This window comes from Pyxicephalus adspersus, chromosome 9 (assembly GCF_032062135.1).
Source record: "Pyxicephalus adspersus chromosome 9, UCB_Pads_2.0, whole genome shotgun sequence".
Taxonomy (NCBI): Eukaryota; Metazoa; Chordata; class Amphibia; order Anura; family Pyxicephalidae; genus Pyxicephalus; species Pyxicephalus adspersus.
In genome coordinates, this window is record NC_092866.1 from 5,851,521 (window position 1) to 5,874,775 (window position 23,255).

At 45.0% G+C, this 23,255-nt stretch overlaps 1 protein-coding gene across 3 annotated transcripts in view; it reads left to right on the plus strand.

Moving 5' to 3' along the window:
* The first annotated feature begins 2,101 nt into the window (after window positions 1–2,101).
* Window positions 2,102–23,255, plus strand: part of URI1 (URI1 prefoldin like chaperone) — a 65,118-nt gene continuing 43,964 nt past the window's right edge. The window contains exons 1-2 of one of the 3 annotated variants that reach the window (XM_072422416.1): window positions 2,102–2,232; window positions 18,786–18,820. In XM_072422416.1, coding sequence (XP_072278517.1) covers window positions 2,158–2,232; window positions 18,786–18,820 — 110 coding nt within the window. In that variant the 5' untranslated portion in view covers window positions 2,102–2,157. Of the gene's footprint in view, window positions 2,233–5,827; window positions 5,975–18,785; window positions 18,821–23,255 lie in introns of those variants that run through there. The other 2 variants (XM_072422417.1, XM_072422415.1) reach the window with 2 other exon arrangements.

Below are 23,255 nucleotides of genomic sequence, written 5' to 3' on the forward strand. Positions count from 1 at the left end.
TATCATAAGGTGTCACCCTATCCACATCATTATCAGGAATTCAGGGGGTTTATAGAGGGGTGATGTTGGGGTTTGTAGATGTTGGTAATGTGTGTGGGTTCTATACAGAGTAGGGTTTCCTTAATTGTGGTTGACCCAATTTTACATTTCCCCAACTTTCCATTTCTTTACCACTGCTCCTTATTCTGTTAGTGTTACGTTGTAGGACCACAACTATGGAACTGTTGTCTAACCAACCTTGCCTGTACCTCTGACCCAGTCTTTCTGTGGCCTTACCAATTACCCTTTTCTCTGCCCTTCGTGGAATATCAACCTATGTACAGCTGTTAGTGAACCCCCATATCTTTTCCAACTCTTCTACCTTAGTACCATCGTCCTTCTCCAACCCAACCGTATGGTTCCACCCTCATGGTTCATCATCTGTACTGCCATTATTTTTCTCCATGTTGGCTGGCCCTGGAGCTATTGTCTTTCCAACCTCCACAAGGTGACATTCTTTTACAAATATCATTAGCATTACCCTTCCATCTGCTGATAGACCACAAACCTGTCCTTACCAACTTCTCCAGCCCCTACACAGTCTTCTTAACCTGTGTGAATAAGGTTGTAACAGATGCTGTCCTGGAGGACACAATGCTCAGGTGACTGATTCCCAGCCAACCATACTCCTAGCCATTTATTGCTCCAACATGACTATCTGTCGGGTTGTAATGGGGTTCAAGCCTCCAGCTTGTCAGCTCCTTGCCCATTGAGTCACAGCCAGGGTCACTTGTGATGCCTTTAAAAAAACAGGGCCAGATTGGACAATGGAACCAAATCACTGACCCATTAGCTGCCTTTAACCCAGAGCCATCACAAAGGGTGTAAAGGGAGATATACGGAGTGTACAGAGGTGTAAAGGGTGATATATGAGATTTGCATTGGGGAGTGTTGGGTGTGGAGCAGCGGTCGCCAACCTTTCACACATCACTGACCACTAAATTCATATGTTTAAATCCAGCGGGCCATTAATATAATTTTTTAAAAAAAAGATAAATACATTTGTAAAATAATGATCTTCCTAATGGTGCTGACGATGACTGTGGCGGCTCTGACTCATTGATCGGCTCACTGGTAAGTGAAGTATTACTATTGTTACTAATATCATTAGTTGTATTATCTTTGTTATTACTAAAGAAATGCCAAATATTTGTTTGCTTTTTCTTACTCATTATGGGTTTATTTCATTCCAATCTAAGACCAAACAAGAATTGATAGTTATCAAAGTCAAACTATTTGATGCCATTAAATATAACAAATAAAATACACAGGTAAGGTCATACTAAAAGAACATCGGGGAAATAAAAATATAAAATAAAACAATGGGAAGAGAATCGGTATTGGCGGAGGGGTGTGACAGTTGTAATGGTGGAAACAATACTGAAGCGTACGGCTCGGTAACGGTCGCCTCACAAAACTTGACACTACACTGACGTCACGCCTCCCTTATTTTTCCGTCTCCAGTACAGTTTGTGAATTTAGTGCAATATAAAGGTGTAAATTGTCATTCAGATAATAAGAATTTATTAGAATATTTTTGTTTTATTTTTAATAAAACATAAAAATTGCAAATATTGTCCAAATTTTTCTGTGGACCACGGACCACTGCTTGGAGACCGCTAGTGTACAGGATGTAATAGGTGTTTACAAAGGGTTGGGCAGGGTGTGTAAAGGGAAGTGCATTGTGATACACTGGGTGTACGATGTATAGAGCAATATATGGGGTGTACAACTATTATTATACAAGTTGAGAGAGGGGCGTGGTCTATGGGGTACAAGGTGACATATGGGCGTGGCGTGTGGAGTGTATACAGTATGGAGACAAAGGGTCAAGGTATATTGGGTGTACATGGTAAAAGAGGGGCGTGGCATGCGGTTTGTGCATGGTGACAGAGGGGCGTGGTTTATAGTAAGCGGAAGAAAGCGTGCAGTGGGAACTTCAGGCTGGCTGGAGTGGGCGTGTCATACTGTGTACGGTTGCCAGGCAGCGTTGCTACGCAGATACCCCGCCCCCTGTCTCCACGTGGGACCTTTCATGCTTTCCGCGCTAGATATCGCGCGATGATGACGTCAAAGGCCTCCGTCCGGAGAGTGTGAGGAGCCCGGGGTGGGCGGAACATGGAGCGTCTCAAGGAGGGGGGCAGACCGTTCAGCTCTAGAGAAGTGACCCGACTGCAGGAGGAGCAGAACAAGGTAACCCGGGGGAGGCGGGGTCATGCTGAGTGGATAGCACGTGGTACAGGTGGTTAGCAGGACACAGCACGCCCTGACCGGTGGACTACAACTCCCAGCATTCAATGCATGGGTGGCCATGGGCCCCAGCATGCTGTGTCCAGAGTACAGTTATTCCCAATGGCTAGAGTCCTGCCATTCCTAGTGTGCCCAGGGTACTACTGTAACCAGCATGCAATGTCCGGTGTACCACTATTCCCAGCATGCAATGTCCGGTGTACCACTATTCCCAGCATGCAATGTCCGGTGTACCGCTATTCCCAGCATGCAATGTCCGGTGTACCGCTATTCCCACCATGCAGTGCCCGGTGTACCGCTATTCCCAGCATGCAATGCCCGGTGTACCGCTATTCTGAGCATGCAATGCCCGGAGTATCGCTATTCCCTGCTTGCCGTGCCCGGAGTATAACTATTCCCAGCATGGGATGCCCGGAGTATCGCTATTCCCTGCATGCCGTGCCCAGGGTAGCGCCATTCCCTGCATGCCGTGCCCGGGGTAGCGCCATTCCCTGCATGCCGTGCCCGGGGTAGCGCCATTCCCAGCATGCCGTGCCCGGGGTAGCGCCATTCCCTGCCGTGGGGTAGCGCCATTCCCTGCATGCCGCGCGTGGGGTAGCGCCATTCCCTGCATGCCGCGCGTGGGGTAGCGCCATTCCCTGCATGCCGCGCGCGGGGTAGCGCCATTCCCTGCATGCCGCGCGCGGGGTAGCGCCATTCCCTGCATGCCGCGCCCGGGGTAGCGCCATTCCCAGCATGCCGTGCCTGGGGTAGTGCTAGTCCCAGCATGCCGTGCCCGGGGTACCCTGATTCCCAACACTGGAACCCCTGGGTTTGTCAAAGCTTGTCAATGCCCCCTATTAGGATTTTTTTGGGTGATGGACGTTGTCACTTTAAATCCGAGTTACACTTTACCCATGTAAGTCAAAGTGACAGGTTCTCTTTGTTGACATCCCCTCCAGCTGCACACACGTCCACCTGGAAAGAACCTTGCAGTACTTCCTGGTCCAGGGATCATGTGACTTCCTCTTATCCCTTCCTTATCACATTGCTCTACCCCGAACCTTTCACTGACCCCTTACACGGGCCGATCACTAACATCTCACATCGCTTTCACCATCCTATTGTCATTTTCTAACTTTATTGTTTATTATAATAACAGTGAGAACCCTGGGGTGACAACTGCCTCTCAATTGTGCGGGTATGTTGTCACCCTAGCCAAAAATAAAGAGAGACCATGGCAGATCCGTTTGAATCTAGCATGAGGGGAGAGGTGCCCATGGGCCGGGCAATACACATAAATAAATATATATAGCTGGGAACTCATTCAGGGTTAGGGATCTCCAGTATCCAAGGTGCAATGTTTGTTTTGGGGACACCCTTCTGTGTTGTCACGCTGACATTCATCACACAGGCATGGTGCAGCCACTTTAGAGCTTGGTTGTGCTGGAGATCAACAGCACTGATGGGGGGGAGTCAGGAAAAGTGAACTCTGCATAAAAACCAATAGTTTATAATACACAAAACTTCAGCAAACCCCCTCATCCATTTATTATCATCATCCTGCATTTATATAGCACCAACATAACATGCAGCATTGTACAAAGTATAAAGTCCTGGCACTAACTATTCGTCTGAGAAGCTTGCACTCTAACGTCTCAAGGCCATTTTTCAGGGGAACCAATTGGCCATTCCGTATTCTTTTGGGATGTGGGAGGAAACCTCCAAACTCCATGCGGATGTTGTCCTACTTGGGATTGGATCCCGAGACTCCAGGCGTTTTTAGGTTGATGATAGATGTGTGGGCTGGAACTGCGCCCTTTAGATTTGGCAGTGATCAGTGTCGGCACGGAGCCACCGGACGCTTTGGATTGTGCAGGCTGTTGTCTGGTGACACCGCTGGCTCTGCTTTCACTTCCCATTCACTGATACCAAAGGCAGAAGTTCTGACAATCGCTCGCCAACGCTTCCTTTTTCTATGGCTGACACGCCGAGACACCATGAGAAAGACAGAACCAGTTGGAGGGCCCGGGGCCATCAATAATCTCGCTCTCCCTGTAATCACTCGGGCTGAGCAGATTTGTAACAAGTAGGCTAATCGCTCCAAGAATACGGAGATCAGATTATAGAAGGGGGGGGGAGCCCTGGATTTAATGTGCTGGGTGCAGCCTGCGAGTGTTTAATTCCAGCACACACGTGGGGGCTTCATATACAAAACAAGAACCTCAGATCTGTTGTCACCTCCATGTGAGATCACGCCGGTGCTATTGTTCTCAACATGTTGTCATTTCAAAAGTGGTTTTCAGGCTTTTCCAATCTGCAGCTGGTAAAATGATACCTGGGGATCCTGCCAGATCCATGGTGAGGTGCTTCCTGTTATGGGGGGACAATACTTTGCCAATAGTGCTCATATGTTTTGTCAGCTCGTCACCAGGCGATGATTAGAGGAAGCCGTTTCCGCATGTGTTGTCACCAGCGGACCGGCCCTGAGAAATGAAAGGGAGCCCGGATGTCAGCACTGGATCTCTGTGCTTCTCTATACAATACAGCCTGAGCATGGCTGATAGGAGGGGCCAAAGGATCAGCACCCCGGTGACTTAGCTCTGGTGCAAGTGATGGTTTGGGTCTTGGGAGTCAGAATGCAAACATCAAAAAGCCCTGATACATGGATGCGGAGGGCAGGTTTAATTGATGGGAGGGGGGCGGACCGCAGGGGTAAAGGGATGGGAGGGGGCTGGAGGGCAGGCTTGAAGGGAAGGGAGGGGGCCGGAGGGCAGGTTTGATGTGAAGGGAGGTGGCCCATAGGGCAGGTTGGAAGGGAGGGGGCTGAAGGGCAGGTAGATCAGAAGGAGGGGGGAAGGGTGGAAGGCGAATTGAATGGAAGGGGGCTGAGAGCAGGTAGAATGGAAGAGGGGGCGGGGGGCGGAAGGCGAAGCAAAGGGAAAGGCAGAGGCCGGAGGGCAGGTTAAACGTCAGGGGGGGCTGGCAGCCAGATTTAAACAAAACCATTCTAGAAAAAAACATGGAGCTTGCTTTTGCTGCTTCTCATTCTTCAAACACCGTCTGGCTGTCCTCTAAACCCTCCTGCTGTGCAGCGTACTAGAGCAGTCAGGTGACCCTCTAAAGCTGTAACAGGAAATGTCCGTGTCACATGCAGGTGATATGAGGATGTGAACCCTGCTGCAGATGATATAAAAGCTGAAACAAATGTAACCGTCTCAGCTTTATAACAGAACAAGCTGCAAGTGACTGTTTAGTGTTGCACTGAAAAAATAAACAGAATAAAGTTGTTCATGTGGCCTATCCTGTAGGTAATTTTCTCTGTACAGTTGTGCACCCCCCTCCCCTATGCACGGCGCAGCATCTGCACACCTGTACATGACTCACAATATATTTAACATAAAAAGGTAAAATTAGAGTCCGTGTTTGGATGGTTCCCCTCTCCTGATACGCAGGCAGCCAGGTTCTATTTCCACACATTGAAGAGACAGTTTAATTATTCCGCTCTCACCGTCGCTGTATCAGCCAGGAGATAAAATTAATTCACAGATTAGATTTAGACACGACTTGAGAAATGCTAATACATCATTACCGGAACACGTTTTATTTTCTGCGCAAGTGGAAACACGGATTCGGCGTCAGACCGGCTGAACAAGACACCGGGGGAGGATTATCAGAGAGGAAAAGAACGTTTTACAATTGTCAGGTGCGAGCGTATTTAGGGGTCGGGGTGTGAACACTGGGAATGGGTATTTGCTTGCTTCAAATTATTATTTAGTTTAGTCTGCGTTCAGATTGGTGATGAGGTTACTGTGCAGTTACTGCTTCCTCATGCCAGGAACTGCTGCCTCTCAGGAGCGCTACAAGTAGCTTCTCCCTGCAACAGCCCCATAGAGAATGAATGGGGGCGCAATGGGCGGTATTGGCACCACCTACCGCCACCTACTGTCAAATCTGCAAATGACAGTTCTATAGGGTCCAGCACTGTGGTGTGAGTGAGAAAGCGGCTGGCAAGGTGCCATCATGAGCCGCATGGGATAACCCGATCCAGCTGCAGCTCCGTGTGTGCTTCTTAAAGAATTCTTTATCTGACCTCCTTCACCCACTTGCCGTGGACCGGCTGATGGTAACAATGGTGGCTCACGCTCATGTCAGCGCAGCATCCACCAAGGACTGCATGTGACAATGCAAAAGTACAATTGGGAGCCGGTTGTTACCCTACTGCTTGGCACTGGGTAAGCTCATTAGAGGTCCCAGGTGGGGTTTTTTTCCTTTTATTTGGAATAAAAATTTTTTTTCATTCAATACAGTATCCAATCTACGAAATTGTAGGTGGGTGGTGGCCCCCGTATTATGACCCAACTCCTCAGTAAACAGCCGGGTGGTTACTGAAAAGTGCCAGGCGGTGTGCCTAGCTGAAAGGGGGTGGGGAGATCACTGCAATAGACTTCCTAAAAGTACCGGGGGATCTTTACTCTTGGGGCCATTTCAGACCTGCAGGGTCAACTGTGGTCCCAACTGCTCCCATTTAACTAAATGAAAACTTTGAAAACTATCTTTTGTTCATGGCTGCAGCATGGCTCCTAAAGGTAACAAGTTGCTCCTGGCAATGCAGTTGCAGCTGTTGCAGTCGTGTGCAACATTGTTTACCTGCAGTGCAATTTGCTCTACACCTTACCCCATGGGGTTTTCTACCTGGGGTGTGTTTGCCTGGGTTATGGGTGAACCTTCAGCCCTGCTTGTTCTCCTCTTCAAGGAAGTAGTGCAGCACAGTGACCTCTATTGTTGTTGTTGTCACCCTATAACAGGAAGTTCCTATACAAGGAACCTAATCGTGGGAAAACCGAACATTCAAACAATTTCAAATTGTGGAGGAAACAAATCGGCATTGCCACTGGCATTACGTTCACAGAATCTTACCTGTCCAGCGGAGCTGCTTCGTCTCTTATGCCTGCTCAGCTAGGGTTGTGATTCACCCACTGAAGAAACCTGCTCAAAGTTAAAACATTCATATAGTTAATGTACAGTGCTGCGTAATATGTTGGCGCTATATACCTCCTGTTTATTATTATTAATAAAAATAATAAATTCTGGTGATCACAGATCATCTGTGTGATTTGCTACAAAGTTACAATGTTGCAGTGTGATCACATGGTTAGAGGAGACCAAGAAAGTGCTTTCTCCTGCCTGCAGCTGACTGATATGGCCTAATTTTAGGATTTTTAGCTTGTATATTTGCCGATATTTGAAATTTGAAAAATTTGATGGTTTGTAATTTGCATCTCCTTTTCAGTATCCAAAAGTTGGGATTATGTCTGCTTTGTATACTCCAAATCCTGAATGAATGTTTGTTGTAATTCTATCTCCTGCCTATGTGACCCCTGGGGTCTTGCATCATCCTTTCCCCTTTCTCTGCAGCTTGCGCAAGCTAATATTTGCCCTTGGCTCTACAAATAGCAGCTTGCATCATGTCTCCTAACACAGGGTCTTCATTCACTGGGCACATGGAGCTGTTTGTTTGCTGCAGTGCCATCTAGAGGACAATTTGCAGAACTGTCAGTAGACCTTGTCTGACTTCCATAGGCTGATGGGTCACTCACACCATCTCTGCATGTAGATGGGACAAAGATTGTGCTGGCAATGTTTATTTACAACCTTATTTATTACTCTGCATGCAAAGTGTCCATGGTACAACTTGGGTTTGGCTTTATTGTTCTGTGTTGCACTTCTGGTAACAAGCAGATTGTAAAACCTTTCGTTTAGAAGACATGACAGATACAACAGACTTTTATCGTAGGTGTAAAACCTGAAATGGATAATATATAGCAGTGTTTCTCAACCAGGTTTCCTCCAGAGGTTGCTGAGCAATTTGTGCCTCACAGGTCAGACTAAGTGACACCAATGTAAGGCTGACATTGTTCCGAATGAACAGCAACGTTTTTAGGAATTCTTCCTACTGACCACCACACTAATAAACTGTGAGTTGTGGATATAGTAGTTAAAGCCGTAGGTTCCCTGAAGACCTGAAAGTTATTTGAAAGGGGTTGAGAAAAGCTGATATATAGTTTGCATATCATAAACAATTGCTATATGTTCACTTCCATTGTTGTAATTATTATTAAACATGATTTTTATAGTGCCAACATATTACACAGCGCTGTACATTAAAAAGGGGTTGCAAATGACAGACAGATACAGACAGTGACACAGAAGGAGGAGAGGACCCTGCCCTGAAAAGCTTACAATCTAGGAGGTAGGGGAAGTATCACACAATGGGAGGGGATATGGAATGGTGGGTGAGTAGTGAGGGTAAAGGAAACAAAAGAAAACGGGTAGGTGAGTTTGAAAAATGGGTTTTGAGTGCTCTTTAAAATGTGCAGAAGTAAGAGCAAGACGAATAGGACGAGGAAGACCATTCCAGAGAATTGGGGCAGCTCTAGAAAAGTCTAATTGCTGCTGATCTGCAGCTTTTTCAGAAGACTTTTCATATTAACTTGCACTCCAGTGTTGGCTGTCATTGACCATGGCAACGATGGTGTATGACAGGGGTGTCCAAACTTTTTGCAAAGAGGGCCAGATTTGGTGAGGTGAAAATGTGTGGGGGCCGACAACTAACCAGGGTTAGTGTGGGCGTGGTCTGCGCGGGTCCTGCGCAGCTCACGCCCACTATAATGACATAGGGGGTTCCCTGTGATGACAGGGGTTGTGGGCCGGTGGAAATCTAACCAAGGGCCGCATTTAGCCCCCGGGCCGGACTTTGGACATGCCTGGTGTATGGCTAAGCACAGCTATTGGAAGTGCATGTGGCGGGGTAACAATGCAGGTGACCAATTTGCATGGACCAAGCGTTGCTTATTTTATAGCTGTACTCCCCTATCCTCATGTTTTATAGGGGAATAAACGTGAAGCTTAATAAATTGGTCACTAGAAGGATTTTTATTGCACAGGAGACATGCTATTATAAGCAATATAACAAAAGTAGGGGCTTTTTTTGCAAGCTTTAGAATGTGCACCGAGCTGTGCATATTTATCCTGTAATGCATTGTCCTTGTAACTTCCTGTGAGCTGATCTGGAAACTAAAACAATGATAGCATTTTTAATCCTGATCCCCTTACCCCTCCACGTCTACCCACAACAAACTTTGGCTGAGTACCCTGGTTGTGCTTCCTGATTCCACATGCTGGAAGGTGCTTTCTTCTTCCCCACAACATTTGAATACATTTATTGGAGATTGTAGTGTTTTCCCGCTGATCTGTTCCCTATCAGATAGTGTTGATGTGCAGGGAGATGGCCGGGCGCTGGTGTTCACGCCTGGTGGATGTGACGTGTGGCTTAGTTTTATAACCATTTTCTCTTGAGAATAAGGGATTCAAAATTTGCACACTGTATCCAAATGTCACGGTCGTTCCTGAGGAAGCAACCTTAAGTGTTGTGAAACGTGTCGAATAAAAGTTACCCGTTACCCTTATCTTGATGCAAATGGTTTTGGGGAAGTTTGTAACCCTATCTGTGACACTGTTGGCCATTCGTGAGCTTTTGTAAAACTTTCAATTTTTTTAAATGTTATTTTGTACGTTGTGTGTTCCCGTTTTCTAAATCTTTATTGTCCAAAAATATTCCCTATGAGATGAGGAAAGGCAGAAATGCTTCATGTCCAGGCAGTTGTGACCACCATGGCTTCCTTTATGGATACAGCGGAGGGGTGAGCATAGCCGCCTAAGGTTATTACTTACCAGGTGAGGGAAGAATCAAAATGGAAAACCAATGTAGCCACCTTATGAGTAGTTCTGATACCCAAAGGGATGTCTTCTTTTTTTTTTTTTCAGTCTTGGTGATGCAGTGCAGGGGGTGAGCACTGACGCATCTGTCATAAAACAAAAAAAAAAAAAAAAAGTGGGTCTCATCCACCAGCAGAAATAATTAAAGAGGAACTAAACCCAAAAGTGCAAAAGAAAAAAAACCATTTACCTTCAATCCCACAGGGCAGTCTGAGGTCCAGCGTCGTCCCTGAGCCGAGGCTCTGGGCACCGCCATCCTGTTCTTCATCCTACGTCACCCAACCAAGGCGCGAGATCACGCATGCGTGAGATTGGCAAATTTTACTCTTTGTGCAAAAGGACTCCTTTCGTGCATGCCCGAGATGCACCCAAGAGTCTCCCGGTATGCCTGACATAGATATCCTGAGAGGCTTTGCGCTCCCATTCATTCTCGATCATCGAGGCGATTGAAAAATAGGTAGTGGTGCTGCACCCTTTTTTTATTTTTTATTTTTTTTTAATAAAAAAAAAAAAAAAAAACCTAAACAAACAGAATTTTTTTTGTCTACCCTTTTATGTAAAGTGACATTTCTGAGTTTAGGTACGCTTTGAGTAGGACTTAGTACACACAATCTTGCAGGATTTTTTTTAAGCTGGCTGGAAAAAGCTGTAGGCGGGTGAAGGCCCCGGTATTGTGATCTAGCGTTTTGTTAATCACCCAAGAACACTGGTCACTGTAAGGTACCGGGTGGTGCGCCCAGATAAAAGGAGCAGGGGAGATCACTGGATCCAAAAAATTTTCCTGTTGGTTAGATGCCTCAAAACACCACACACGTATGATATTCTGCCCTTGTTAGATAATAAGTATTCAGATAACAGATCTGATATACTCATCTCTTTGTGCTTTTGATTGATATTTAGCAGCAAATCTGATTCCTCTCAGGATCACTTCAGATCAGTTTTTTAGGTTAGAAGTAATAATCAGCCTATGTGTACTAGTTGCTTTTTCAGTGTCTCGGCATTCAGCAGTGACCCCCTCCTGCAGCACTTTCCTGCTTTTCCTAGATCGGTCCCACACAGCCATGGTAGAAATTTCGCTGCCCTTCTGGTGTGACCAACGAGGTCACCCCGTGCAGTACAAGTCTGAGTGTTGCGCTGTATGGGATGGTGCTTACAATCCAGGGCGTCATGCAGCGGAAGAGAGCCCAGGGGACGGCAGGAGCAAGGGATAAAGTAAAGCTGCGTACACACTTCCAATTTTTATCGTTGGTAAACGAACGATCCTGCACGATATCTGCGAACGATCGTATGGCACTGATCCTGTACATACAGATAACGGCACGATCGTTCGCAGATATTGTACACACGATAGATGCGATCGTTTGAACGATACAGGAAGTGACGTGCACCACAGGAAGTGAGCGAACGTTCGTTCACCGCGCATGCTCGGACCATGGACGATCACTGAACGACCGTACACACGATAGATGGTCAACGATCGTCGTCCAATCTGATCCGCCGGTCCGGTCGTTCATTTCCAACGACTATCCTCGTTCGTCGGCGTCGTTGGTTACTTTTTTTACGAACGATTTTTGGCCAATCGGTCGTTCGTCGTTCGTTCGTTGTTCATTTCCAACGATAAAAGTTGGAAGTGTGTATGCAGCTTAAGTCTTTCTCTGAAACCATCATCACCTAAACCAGAGTTCCTAAGAATTTTCTGCACAATTTGTGCCACTAGGCTCAGACTAAGTGACACCAATTATCTTTTTGGCTATATGTAAAAGTGACATTCTTCCCACTGGCCAACAATGTAAGAGGAATTCTTCTACTGTCCACCACACTAATAAACTGTGAGCTGTGTATATAGTAATTGTAGCCAGGGTTCCTTAAAGACCTGAAAGTTGATTTAAGGTTCCCCCATGGTCTACAAAGGCTGACCGTGGACTGAATGGGTTTTAACTCTTGCAGTGGGTAGAGGGGAAAAAATATTTTTGCCGAGTTCAGCTATAAACCTTACAGTCTTCATCAGCAGTTTTTGTATCCTGATGATAGATTCTCTTTAAAAGCAACATTTCTCCCGGATATCCAGTTCAGGAGACCAGTTCATTTATATATTAAAAGATCCGCCAGCTTAAACAAAAGATCTTATTGTTAACAGTTGACGTGTGGGGAAATATTTCCAGTGCCAGCTACTGTATTTTGCAGACAAATATGTTCCGAGTTCCAACATAAAGAGCAGAGCCATTGCGCCAAGTGTCCCCAGTAACCAATCAGATCATCCTTCATCCGTTTAGAGCAGTTTAAACAGCAAAAGATGAATCCTGATTGGTTGGTTTGGGTTAGTGCCCTTTGCACGTTGCCCTTTACCTTATTAAATTAAGACCGGAGCTTTCGATTGCTCCCAAGATCCAGCAGCCAAAGATCTGTCTAACGGCGGCAAGATAAAGAGCAGCGGCCAGAACCCCACCGCTTTTTATTAAACGGCCCATGCAGCCGAGGGCCCCGAGATGCAATCTGTGTTTTACTTGCGTCAGTACGGCTCGCAAAAAGAACATATGAAACGGTGGCATTGGCCCTATCCGTCAAAAAAAAAAAAATCTGCTTCATTTGCATATTCACTAATTAAAGTAGCTTCTTGGAAACATTAAGTAAAATATCTTCTGTAACCTTTATCACCGCCGTTAATGGATATAGTCTCGCATATCTCCTAGACGGCCCTTTAAATAATGTAAATGATTATGAATATGTAACTAGTTAATATGCAGCGGTGAAAAGGATTATCATGTTGAGGTTAATGAATGTGCTGCTCTCGCCTCCGCCGGCTGCACGCATGAGCGGGCTAACGTTTATTACTGTGTGCATGTGCAGTGTATGTATGTGTTGGTGGAAGAATAGCGTGTGATGTCTGTGCTGAACCGTTAAGGTGCCCGTCTAATCTTCACACACAGATTAAAGGGACCCCGTCGCTGAATTAAGATGTGGAGAAGATCATTCCCATGTAGGTGTAATGTTTTCTGATCCTCTGCCCGCGTCACTGATCCTCCCGGGTTTCATAAGGTGCACAATAGATCCTCATAATCCACCATCTGCCAATATCTGCCGAAGCCTTTTGCCTTGCTTCAAAGTTACAACATTATATAGATATTATCAACTTTGTTATAGTGTATCATGTTGTATTTTAACAAAGTTATATTGTGATGTCCAATCACAATGGGAGACTAAGCCAATAATCTGATGTGTGTACAGCGCTCCTTGTCCGTTGTTCACGGATCTGTCCTGGCAGGTCCACGAACGGCGAAAGACGAATGACCGCAATGCAAGTGAAGGAGAGAGAACGCAGCAGGGTGGCTCTCGCTCGTTCACCCTCTACTCTCTCCATAGAGCAGGATTGCACTGTATGCTGTATGTCATTCTGTGGTCAATTTGGGGAAAGCCAAAATAACCTAACTGCATGTTTTTGGAATGTGGGAGGAAACCGAAGTACTCTGAGGAAACCCACACAAACACAGGGAGAATCTGCAAACTCCATGCAGATAGTGTCCTGGCCGAGATTCCAACCTGGGACCTAGCAAAGACAGTGTGTAGAGTGACAGTGTAGACCAGGGTTCGGCAAACTTTCATGGCCAGTAGGCCATGTCATGGGTGGGCGGCAGCACACTAGGCTGGATTCTGAGCCCTGTCCTAATGGCTCCGCTCACTACCAGGGAACGCCCCCTGAAGTGAAATCTCTCTTCTCCGTATGCATTGCGGAGGAGAGGGATTTCCCTTTAGGGAGCTTTCCCTATTTATCACAGAAGTATCAACGCCAACAGTGGTAAATAGAGAAGCAACAGCTAGGAGGCGGCATTGGAGCTCAGAAATTCCAGCGGCTCTGGCTCCGGTTGTTCCTAACGCCCCCTGGCTGATCCGCCAGCCCCCCGGGTTGCTGGCCGGCATTAGGCCGGATCGGCGAGGGGTCGTTCGGTTGGAACCAACTACCAGCTAGGCCGTATCTGACCTAAAGGCCGGAGTTTGCCGACCCCTGGTGTAGAGTGCTAAGCACTGAGTCGCCTTGCTTCCATGTGAGGGTGCGAGCTGCTGGCAAGGTGTCAGCTGCAGGATCCCGCGCAGAATCGCCTGATGTAGAAGCAGGTGTGAACCTGTTATAATGTACCGTCAGATCACAATGGCGCCTCTGGGGAGATACTACATGTAGCTTCTTCTGCAGCAGTACCATTGAGAATAAATAAGGGCAGCAGTAAGTACCATAACGCTCACTACCACCAGCTTGCACATGTGCAGATGGTGGTTCTTTTTGACCAGCACTGTAATGCAAGGGCTTGAGTGGCTGCCAAGGTGCCAGCTTTGGGGTTTTGTGAAATTAATAGGCCAGTGTGAACGCTATGTGAATGCTAGGTAAGAATATATTCACATGCGTTTGCTGCTAGGGAAAGAGAACCTCATGCGATCGCTCAATGCCGAAGCAGGTCTGAACCTGCCCTAAGGAAGAGTTCAGCCTCCTTGCCTTGGATCTGATGGTATTGTGCCACTAACTAAAACCAGTGCTGGGAGGAAGGTGAGCGAGTTTTTATGCCCCCCATACCCAGTAGTATAATGGGTACATTCCAGTGCTGGTGCAGTTTTTGACGGTGCCTTCTACTGCCTTCGCTTTGCTAGAAAGTTCCAGGGTAAAAAAATAAATAAAAAAAAAGATTATTGGGGAAGAGGAGATTGAGGGAATGTTTTAATGCTGATGATGTCATCTGTGCCTAGGCAAAGTAACTTATTGGAATCTGAAGTTGGCTGGTTAACAGAAATGATTTGTATTAAAGCACATCCAGCACAGGGCGCCACCATCTTCCTTATCTAAAGACAATATCTGGGCATCCTGATTGGCTGTGCCAGGATGACCTAATGCACATGCAAGGGAAGCCAGAATTGTCAATTGCGCATGCGTAGCTCAGCTCTGACTACAAAAGCCGGAACGTCCAGGTGACATCTCCTGTCCCTATCTGCAGTAATAGTTGGCGTGCCTAAAAGGTCCAATGTAAGGCGATCTTTGATAACCCCCCCCACCTTTTCCTACTGTATGTCACCACAAATAAATGTAAAATGAACAGCACACTTATCAATAGATGATGGGATGTATTGATCGTCAGGCTGTGATCATGTGATGAATGGATTCCACGTCCAGTACAGGTAAACGTTTCAGTCTTTCATTTCAAGGTTGTATTACCATATCTCTTTATCAATGCGGAGTGCGGACATATTTCACGAGCGGGGAGACTGGTAATCAGGCTGATAGAGGCTGACTTTGTGGCCCCTCCCGGAGGCTCCTGGCATTATTCAAGCACTGGAGTCGCAGAAGCGGGGAGACTGTTTGTTTAGACGGAGAAGCATTGTGTACCTTTTTGGATGCAAGTACAAATGTGTTGGCAGATGTTGTGCCAGGCGCCCGTAAATCTTCTGCATCTGACGTGAAATGGGCACCGGAGCATCGTTTGCCGCCGGAGTCAAATGGCAGCTTTAAAGATCAATGCAAATTTATCGCGTGCGCGTGGGGCTGCATCCTTTTGTCGCATATGGAGCGCTCCGTACCCCAAACAACTTCTTTTTTTTTTTAAAGACTGTAAAGTTTGCTGTGCTTAAAGCTGAACTCCACACAAATAGCATGGGAGATGTTCTTTCTACCAAAGGAAACGGCCCTCTCCGGCACAGCCTGGCAGCATAGAAGACCCCATTTTTTTCTGCTGCAGTAGTAATGGGGTGTTGGAAGTAAAAGTAGCAGCCTGATGAGCTCTTTACCTATCTCATCCTTCTACTATGTACTGCACAACTGATTGGCTCCTTGTGCTGTTTCTTCTAAGATGATTAAATACATATAATGCAGCTGTATTACCTTGCAAAGGATTGGCATTTCGGTCCATCCAATCCTAAAATGTGCAAAACCTTTTCATTGGACCACTTGCTTTTAGAAATGCTTATATATCCTTTTCTCAATCCTAGCCTGGTGATTGGACAAGGATGGAGACAATAAAAGTAGCAAACTTCCCACTCCTGTCCTCTCCCCTTCTATCAGCATGCTTCTTGTGAATGATATATTAATAAAGAGGAGCATGGGCAGCTCAACATTGGTTGCCAGGATCCCCGGCAAACTGGAATTCCCCTGCTGTTGCTGGGACTGTTCGAGCTCCGGGAGATATGTCATCCCGCCCTGGCCGATCAAAATGACCGAAAACTGCGACTAGGAAGAGAAGAAGGAAAAAGATGGTGGCGCTCAGTGATGGAACTTGGGACAGGGGAAGTATATCAGGGTCAAGTTTAGCTTTAAAGCTGTTAAAGTAGACCTGTCAGTAGTTATAATTTACAACAGCAGCATTATTGCAAAAATGCCATTGTTGCTCTATAGTCTAGTGACTTTGCCTAGGCTTAGATGATGTCATCAGTCTGCTGCAGGCAGGCGGAATATTCCGTCAGTCTCCTCTTCCCCAGTGATCACTTGGTTGCTCCCTTGCTGGGACTTATAAAGCTCCGGGAGTTCAGTCATTCCAGCCTGGCCAATCAAGATGACCAAAGATTGCAGCTAGGAAGAGAAGAGAGAAAAATATGGCGCCGCTCAGTGATGCAACTTGGGACTGGAGTATATCTGAGTCATGTTTGGCTGTTAAAGTAGACCTGTCAGTAGTTATAACAAAATTTACAAAAGCAGCATTTGTTTTTTTTTAAAAAAAAGGTTTGTTGCAAAAACTCCATTGTCGCTCAATAATCCAGGCTGAGATGAGATCATCAGTCTGCTGCAGGCAGGAGGAAATACTTCTTCAGTCTTCTTTCTCCCAGATAACTCAATTGCTCCCTTGTGCAACATAGGGTGAGCTGCTCCTGCAAAGCCGCATGCTTCAGAATTTGCCCAGTTTTGGGTATGCCGAAATATGAACCACACACCTTCCTCCCACAGGACGACACTGGTGTCCCAACACTGTCACCTTGGTATTATGGTGAATTTTAATACTTTTCATGAACCTTTCTCCTGGTGGTTAAGCAGAATGGCAGGGATATGTGCAGGGAGTATGTGCAGTTGAACGGCCCGGGTTCACTTAAAAAGGACGTCGGATGATATAGTTCACCAACCATCTGTACCTAAAGAGCACTTTATGTTTGATTCACCTTTTACGACCTTAACCTTTTAGGTTTGTATGTTGCCTAGGAGGTTAGGTTGGGTCAGCTAGGAATGCCAAAGCTTTTAAAACAAAAGGCATCATCAGAATGTATCACCATCTCGGCTCTGTTTTCCGAGAGAGATTTTTGCATTCCCTTTTGGCTCCGCATGGGTTAAACTTCGTTAAACCAACCCGAGCCGCCCCCTCTCATACGTCTGCAGCCACCGATCCCATTTCACTTTGCAGCAAATATTATGTTCATTTGTTTAGAAGTGTTTATCTGAAATGTCCTCTGTAAAGAGATAATTAGGCCGTATGTCACTCTAATAGGTCGGCTGTTGTTAATATTTATGGAATTCCCTTTTATTTTTGTTTTTTAATAACAGAGTTAACCTTTTATGATGTTTTACTTCAGCTGCCCTTATTTACTAGATCATAAAAAATACATTATCTGCGTTCTGCAAGTATTGCCAGCAAGTATGGCTGCACTTTCCCATTAAGATCTCCGTCTTTTAACAAAACTTCACATTTTATGAACTGTGGTAAAATCGAACTCCAAACAAAAAAAAAATCCTTTGTTTTTATCATTGGGGGAACTGATAAAGTTTGCTTTGATTGAAAAACAAAGTATAACTGACTTTTGTGATGGCATAAAAAAAATTGTTGACCTGATTTATTATTATTATCAAACGATGTTTATATAGCGCCAACATATTACACGGTGCTGTACATTACATAGGGGTTGCAAATGACAGATACAGACAGTGATACAGGAGGAGGAGAGGACCCTGCCTCGAAGAGCTTACAATCTATGAGGTGGGGAAGTATCACAAAATAGGAAGGGAGGTATGGAATGGTGGGAAGTAGTAAGGGTTAAGAGACAGAAGAAGATGGGTAGGTGAGGTTGAAAATATATATAAGGTCTCTTTTTAATGAGCAGAAAGTAGGAGCAAGCCTAATAGGACGAGGAAGACCATTCCAGAGAGTTGGAGCAGCTCTAGAAAAGTCTTGGAGCCGTGCGTGTGAGGAGGTTATGAGTAAGGAAGTCATTAGTAGGTCATTGGAGGAGCGGAGAGAGCCGCTAGAGGAGTATTTTTCTATCAGGTCTGAAAGGTAAGTGGGACAAGAACTGTGGAGGGATTTGAAGGCAAAGCACAGAAGCTTGAGTTTAATTCCAAGGTGGAATGGAAGGCATTGGAGAGAACTACAAAGAGATGCAGCAGAAGAGGAGCGGAGGGAAGGATGGATGAGTCTGGCTGCAGCATTCATAATAGATTGTAGAGGAGAGAGTCGGGTTAGTGGAATACCAGAGAGGAGGATGTTACAGTAGTCCAGATGAGAGATGATAAGAGCATGTACAAGGAGTTTGGTGGTCTCAGGGGACAGGTAGGGGGGGATTTTGGAGATGTTGCATAGGTGAAAGTGACAGGACCTGGAAATGTTCTGAATATGGGGGGTAAATGAGAGGGCAGAATTGAAGGTGATGCCAAGATAATGTGAGGTGAGGGAGGAACAACCGTGTTATTACCAGTGATTTAGGCTTTTTTCCTAAATATGTATCTGATAGACTGCCATGTTCTTGTAGCATTTTACTCAAAAACCTTTATCTGTTTTTCATGACAGGTGGTCAGTGGCTGCCAAGAAAAAATTCAGCACTGGTAAGTGTGAAATAATGATTAATATCATCTCTGGAACTTCTGTTTTTCTTAAAGCTTAACTATGCTCAAGCAGATAAATACATCTTTAAAACTCACAAGGGTTCTCTGCAAAATATTTTTAAAGCTGGGGGTAAGAAGCTGTAAGCAGGTAAGTGGCCCTGTATTGTGACCCAATTTATCAGTAACCTCCCTAAAGCAGCCGCGTGGTTACTGAAAAGTGCCAGGTTGTGCACCCAGCTAAAGGGGCTGGGGAGAACACTGTGTTATATGTAGTTGTTTTTTTTTCCACAATAAACTGATGTTGATGAACCAACATTTTGTACCTTGATCAAGCCGCTTCTTCATCTCTACTGACTTTTGTCATTGGAGTTTAAAGTGAGGGAAAATTCCAATATTCAGCAGTACAGGAGAAATGTTCCAATAGGGTCCCTTGTTCATTGCCAAAGTGGTGGTTTCCCTTACAAAGCAGAATACCATTCCCATCGCAAGCCTTGGTGACTCTGGAGATGGAAATGAAGCTAGATTTACCTAATCTTTTAACTACGCACTTGATGGTTTTACTTTGCTGTTGGCCTAGGCCAGGTTGCAGACGGGCATGCTCTTGGTTAGCAAAAGTCCATGTAAAGTACTACTTCAGAAAAAACAAGCTCCAAGCCATTCACACACAAGAATATTTGGATCTCCGTATCCTCCCCAGACATTTTTTTAAGCTGGATGGGAGGAAGCTGTAGGTGGATTGTAGTCCTTGTATTGTAACCCAGCTTTTCACTAACCACCCAAAAATCAATCTGCTGGATTCCATCTTCACTTGACCCTTCATGGCACTACTACTGGTAGTGTGGAATAGTAATCTGCAACTGGTCAACCAACAATCCTGTTGCAGCCACCTGGGTCGGGAACCGGCCTGTATCCACTTTCCTAATAGTCAGTAGGCAGCATCCAGGTTAGGAGGTAATGATATGAGAACAAAACAGATCTGCATTACTGAACACGATATAGAAGACCCCAGACCTTGGCTTGCCACATGATTGCAGATTCATGTAAGTTTATGTATGCATGAATTGATTTTCTCCCCAGCCCCTTTAAGCTGGGTGCACCACCCAGCACTTTTCAGTAACCACTCCACCTACAGCTTATTCCCACCCAGCTCAAAAATAAAAATTTGTGGGACAATACCATATATACAGTGTTAAACCTAGAATTTTTTCTTAAGCTGTTTGGGAAGAAGCTGTAGGTGGGTGGCAGCCCCTGTCTTGTGACCCAACTCTTCAGTAACCACCCAAAATCAGCTGGGTGGTTAGTGAAAAGTGCTGGGTGGTGTGCCCAGCTAAAAGGGGCTGGGGAGAACTCTGATAGATATATAGATATATAACTCATATATTATAATTTTTTTTTTACATATCACATATATCCTTTGTATAAGTTGGGAATTCCGAAGCCAATTTTATTTATTTCATTTGTGACTGCTGTTTGATGAGACTTTTTTTAGCTACTAGTGGAAGTTGTCAATTATAAATTAACCTTTTTCTGTAAAAAAACAAAAATAAACATATTTCCCAAGTAAAATATAAAAGCCAAAACACTATGTACATATCTTATCCTAATTCTTCAGCATAAATTCCTCTTAATCGAGGGCCTCGTGCCTGCAGCCAGAGAAACCTTTTGTGTTCATGAATGTTTAATCCGTATCATTTTAATTATATTTTATTTAAAAACGCATCGGTAGATCTGTCGCTGAGAATCACATATATGAATTGCTACTATTTTATGTAGATATTCGTTTCTTCACCTGGGGCCTGGTGTAATCTTTAATGTTAGGAGTTCTAGATGATCTTTTTTTTTTTTTTTTTTTTTTTTCTTCCTGAGATTTCTACAAATGCCGGTAGTTCAGTCTCAGGATTAGGACAAGCTAAGAAAAATATTAATTGCAGATTTAACCACTCTTATAATATAGATAACATAGGAAAAGGTTAGGACCCTTGTGACCTATTTAGTGACCTATTTGTAGAAATCTCCAAAATATGAAGGACTTTTCCTTTCAAATGGTCCTCACTGGACCAATTGTCCCTATTGGGAGGCTTCCCCCCTGTCCTGGTAACTTCTCAAAACTTTGTATTTTCCCTTTGTTCACCTTTTAATAACAACCAAAACCAAACCAAAGCAAATGTTCTCTCTAGCAGGAGCAAGGGCAATCTGACAGTTTTAAACTTTCTCCACTCCAAGAGAAGCAGCTTGGTAGCTCAGAAAGGGACAATGTTTATTTATTCAATATTATTAAAAAGCAATATAGCGCCAACATATTACACAGCACTGTACATTAAATAGGGGCTGCAAATGACAGACAGATACAGACAGTGACACAGGAGGAGGGGAGGACCCTATCCAGAAGAACTTACAATCTAAGAAGTGGGGGAAGTAGCACATTCATCTCCAGCAATGGGCATTGTGTTTGGATTTTTTGCTGGGGGAAAGGTGTTAAAACTGAATTTTAGCATTGGCTTTAGTCTTACATGGTTGAACAGGCTTCTCTCCTGCAATTGCTTGCACATAGTGCGCTGCTCACAGTGTTCTTTAAAAGCTGCAGCAAATCAGAGCTCACTTCATGTCCTTCTTGGAGGATATCCAGGATCATATAACCCTTTCTCACCCAGCTTGACATGACCTTGTCTACCTCTTTCATTTATTGGATCTCAGGCTTTTCCTTCAAAAAAGCTCAGCAGTGCCTGTGGTATTTTCTTAGGTTGCTCTGCATGCAAATGCAACCTGCCTAGAATCATGGACTCCTCCAGACTGACCTCCATTAAGACATTTTGATATTTGCATTACTTCTCACTAGGGCCATCCTAGTGCTTGGATCAGGGCAATGGGCTTTGCATGGCAGTACAGAGGCGGGGAGTATTCAAGGGTCATAATTTCAAACTTATAGGCATTAATTAATCATAAAGCATAATTTATTGTATATTTAAAACAAGAAAAAAATCTAAAGTTAAAATATTACAGTATATAGTTTTTGTTTTTGTCAATTTTGATAAAAGTATTATAATAAATTGTCCCATTTTCATTTCTCGATGCATTTCACATATTGCTTCCTCATGAGTGGAAATGAAAATAGGACAATTCTTATAGTATACTTTGATCTTTTTGTCTATGGAGTTTTTTTGTGTTGCTTGTAAGTTTGAAATTATGTGCCTTGAATTTCCAGTTAGCAAATTGGTAAAATAAACATTGTATAAGGTTTGATTATATATTGGGTTGCCTCCGAAACTAACAAAATAGAGAATCCACTTTTAATAATCCATGACCAGGCAAATCATTATTGCAGAAAGAGACAGACAATGTCCCTTCTGCAAAAATCTCTCTGACCTACCTAATTGCTCTGGATTTCTGGCAAAAGCTGAGCCTAACATGAGCAGGGTTGGCTTTGGTTCCCAGGATACCCGGCACTCCTGGTTTCCCCTGCACGTGGCAGGAATGAATGACCTCCTGTGTGGTGTCACACTTGCCTCTTCCTTACTAAAGTGCAGGCCCCTCTCTCCTGTGCGAGCAGAAGAGCGAGCAGTTCTGACTCTGGGCGTGCCTGCGCTCCCAAGTTTTATCAGTTTCGCCCATCCTGCCAGGCAATTGGGAAATAGCCTCTTAATCATCTCTGGCTATTTAGCTAGCTCAGACACAGCACTCCGCTTTCGTGCAACGTGTCTTCACTAGTGCTGAGCCCCTAGCTCTGCTGAGCAGTTCCTGTACACCTGCTGGTAATTCAGTGTTTCCTCTCTCCAGCTCTTGTTAACCCCTTGTTGCCCAGTCTGCTGTTTCCCAGCCAGTTTCCATGTGCTGTTCCAGTGGTACTCTCCGTGTTTGGTTATTCTTGTGTTATCTGTGCCTCCTGTTGCTTCCAGCGTCTCCTGCCTGCGGTGCTCCCCTGGCTTGTGACCTGACCTCTCTTGTTTGCTGCCTGCCTTGACCCCGGCCTTCCTTGACATTGCTTTTGCCTAGTGATTTGGTACTGTGTATCATCCTGCTCACCCTGGTGTGCCCAAGGACTGTCCTGGCAATAACCAGCAGCGCCACATCTTCACCACCCGAGGCTCTGGAGAAGATCTGGTTACTGCTTATTCTCTGCGCCTTGGCCCTTCTCAGGGCCCACACCACTCCCGTGAAAGGCCCCATCTCCCCAAATGTGACATGTGAGAGTTACGGCGTCACAGCTCGGCCAATCAAGATGACCAGAGATCCTCTACAGGAAGAGAAATTAAAGAAGATGGCAGGTTCCAGTGAGGGAACGGGAACAGGTGAGTAACACAGGTTTAGTGTGGCTTTAAATCCTTCAAAATTAGTATTTATATGGAAAAAGCTCTAAGACTGGGAGCATTTTCCCATGCAATTGCTGAAATGCGTGCTCCCTTTTTCTTCAAAATCTTTGTAAAATTCCCTCTGTGCA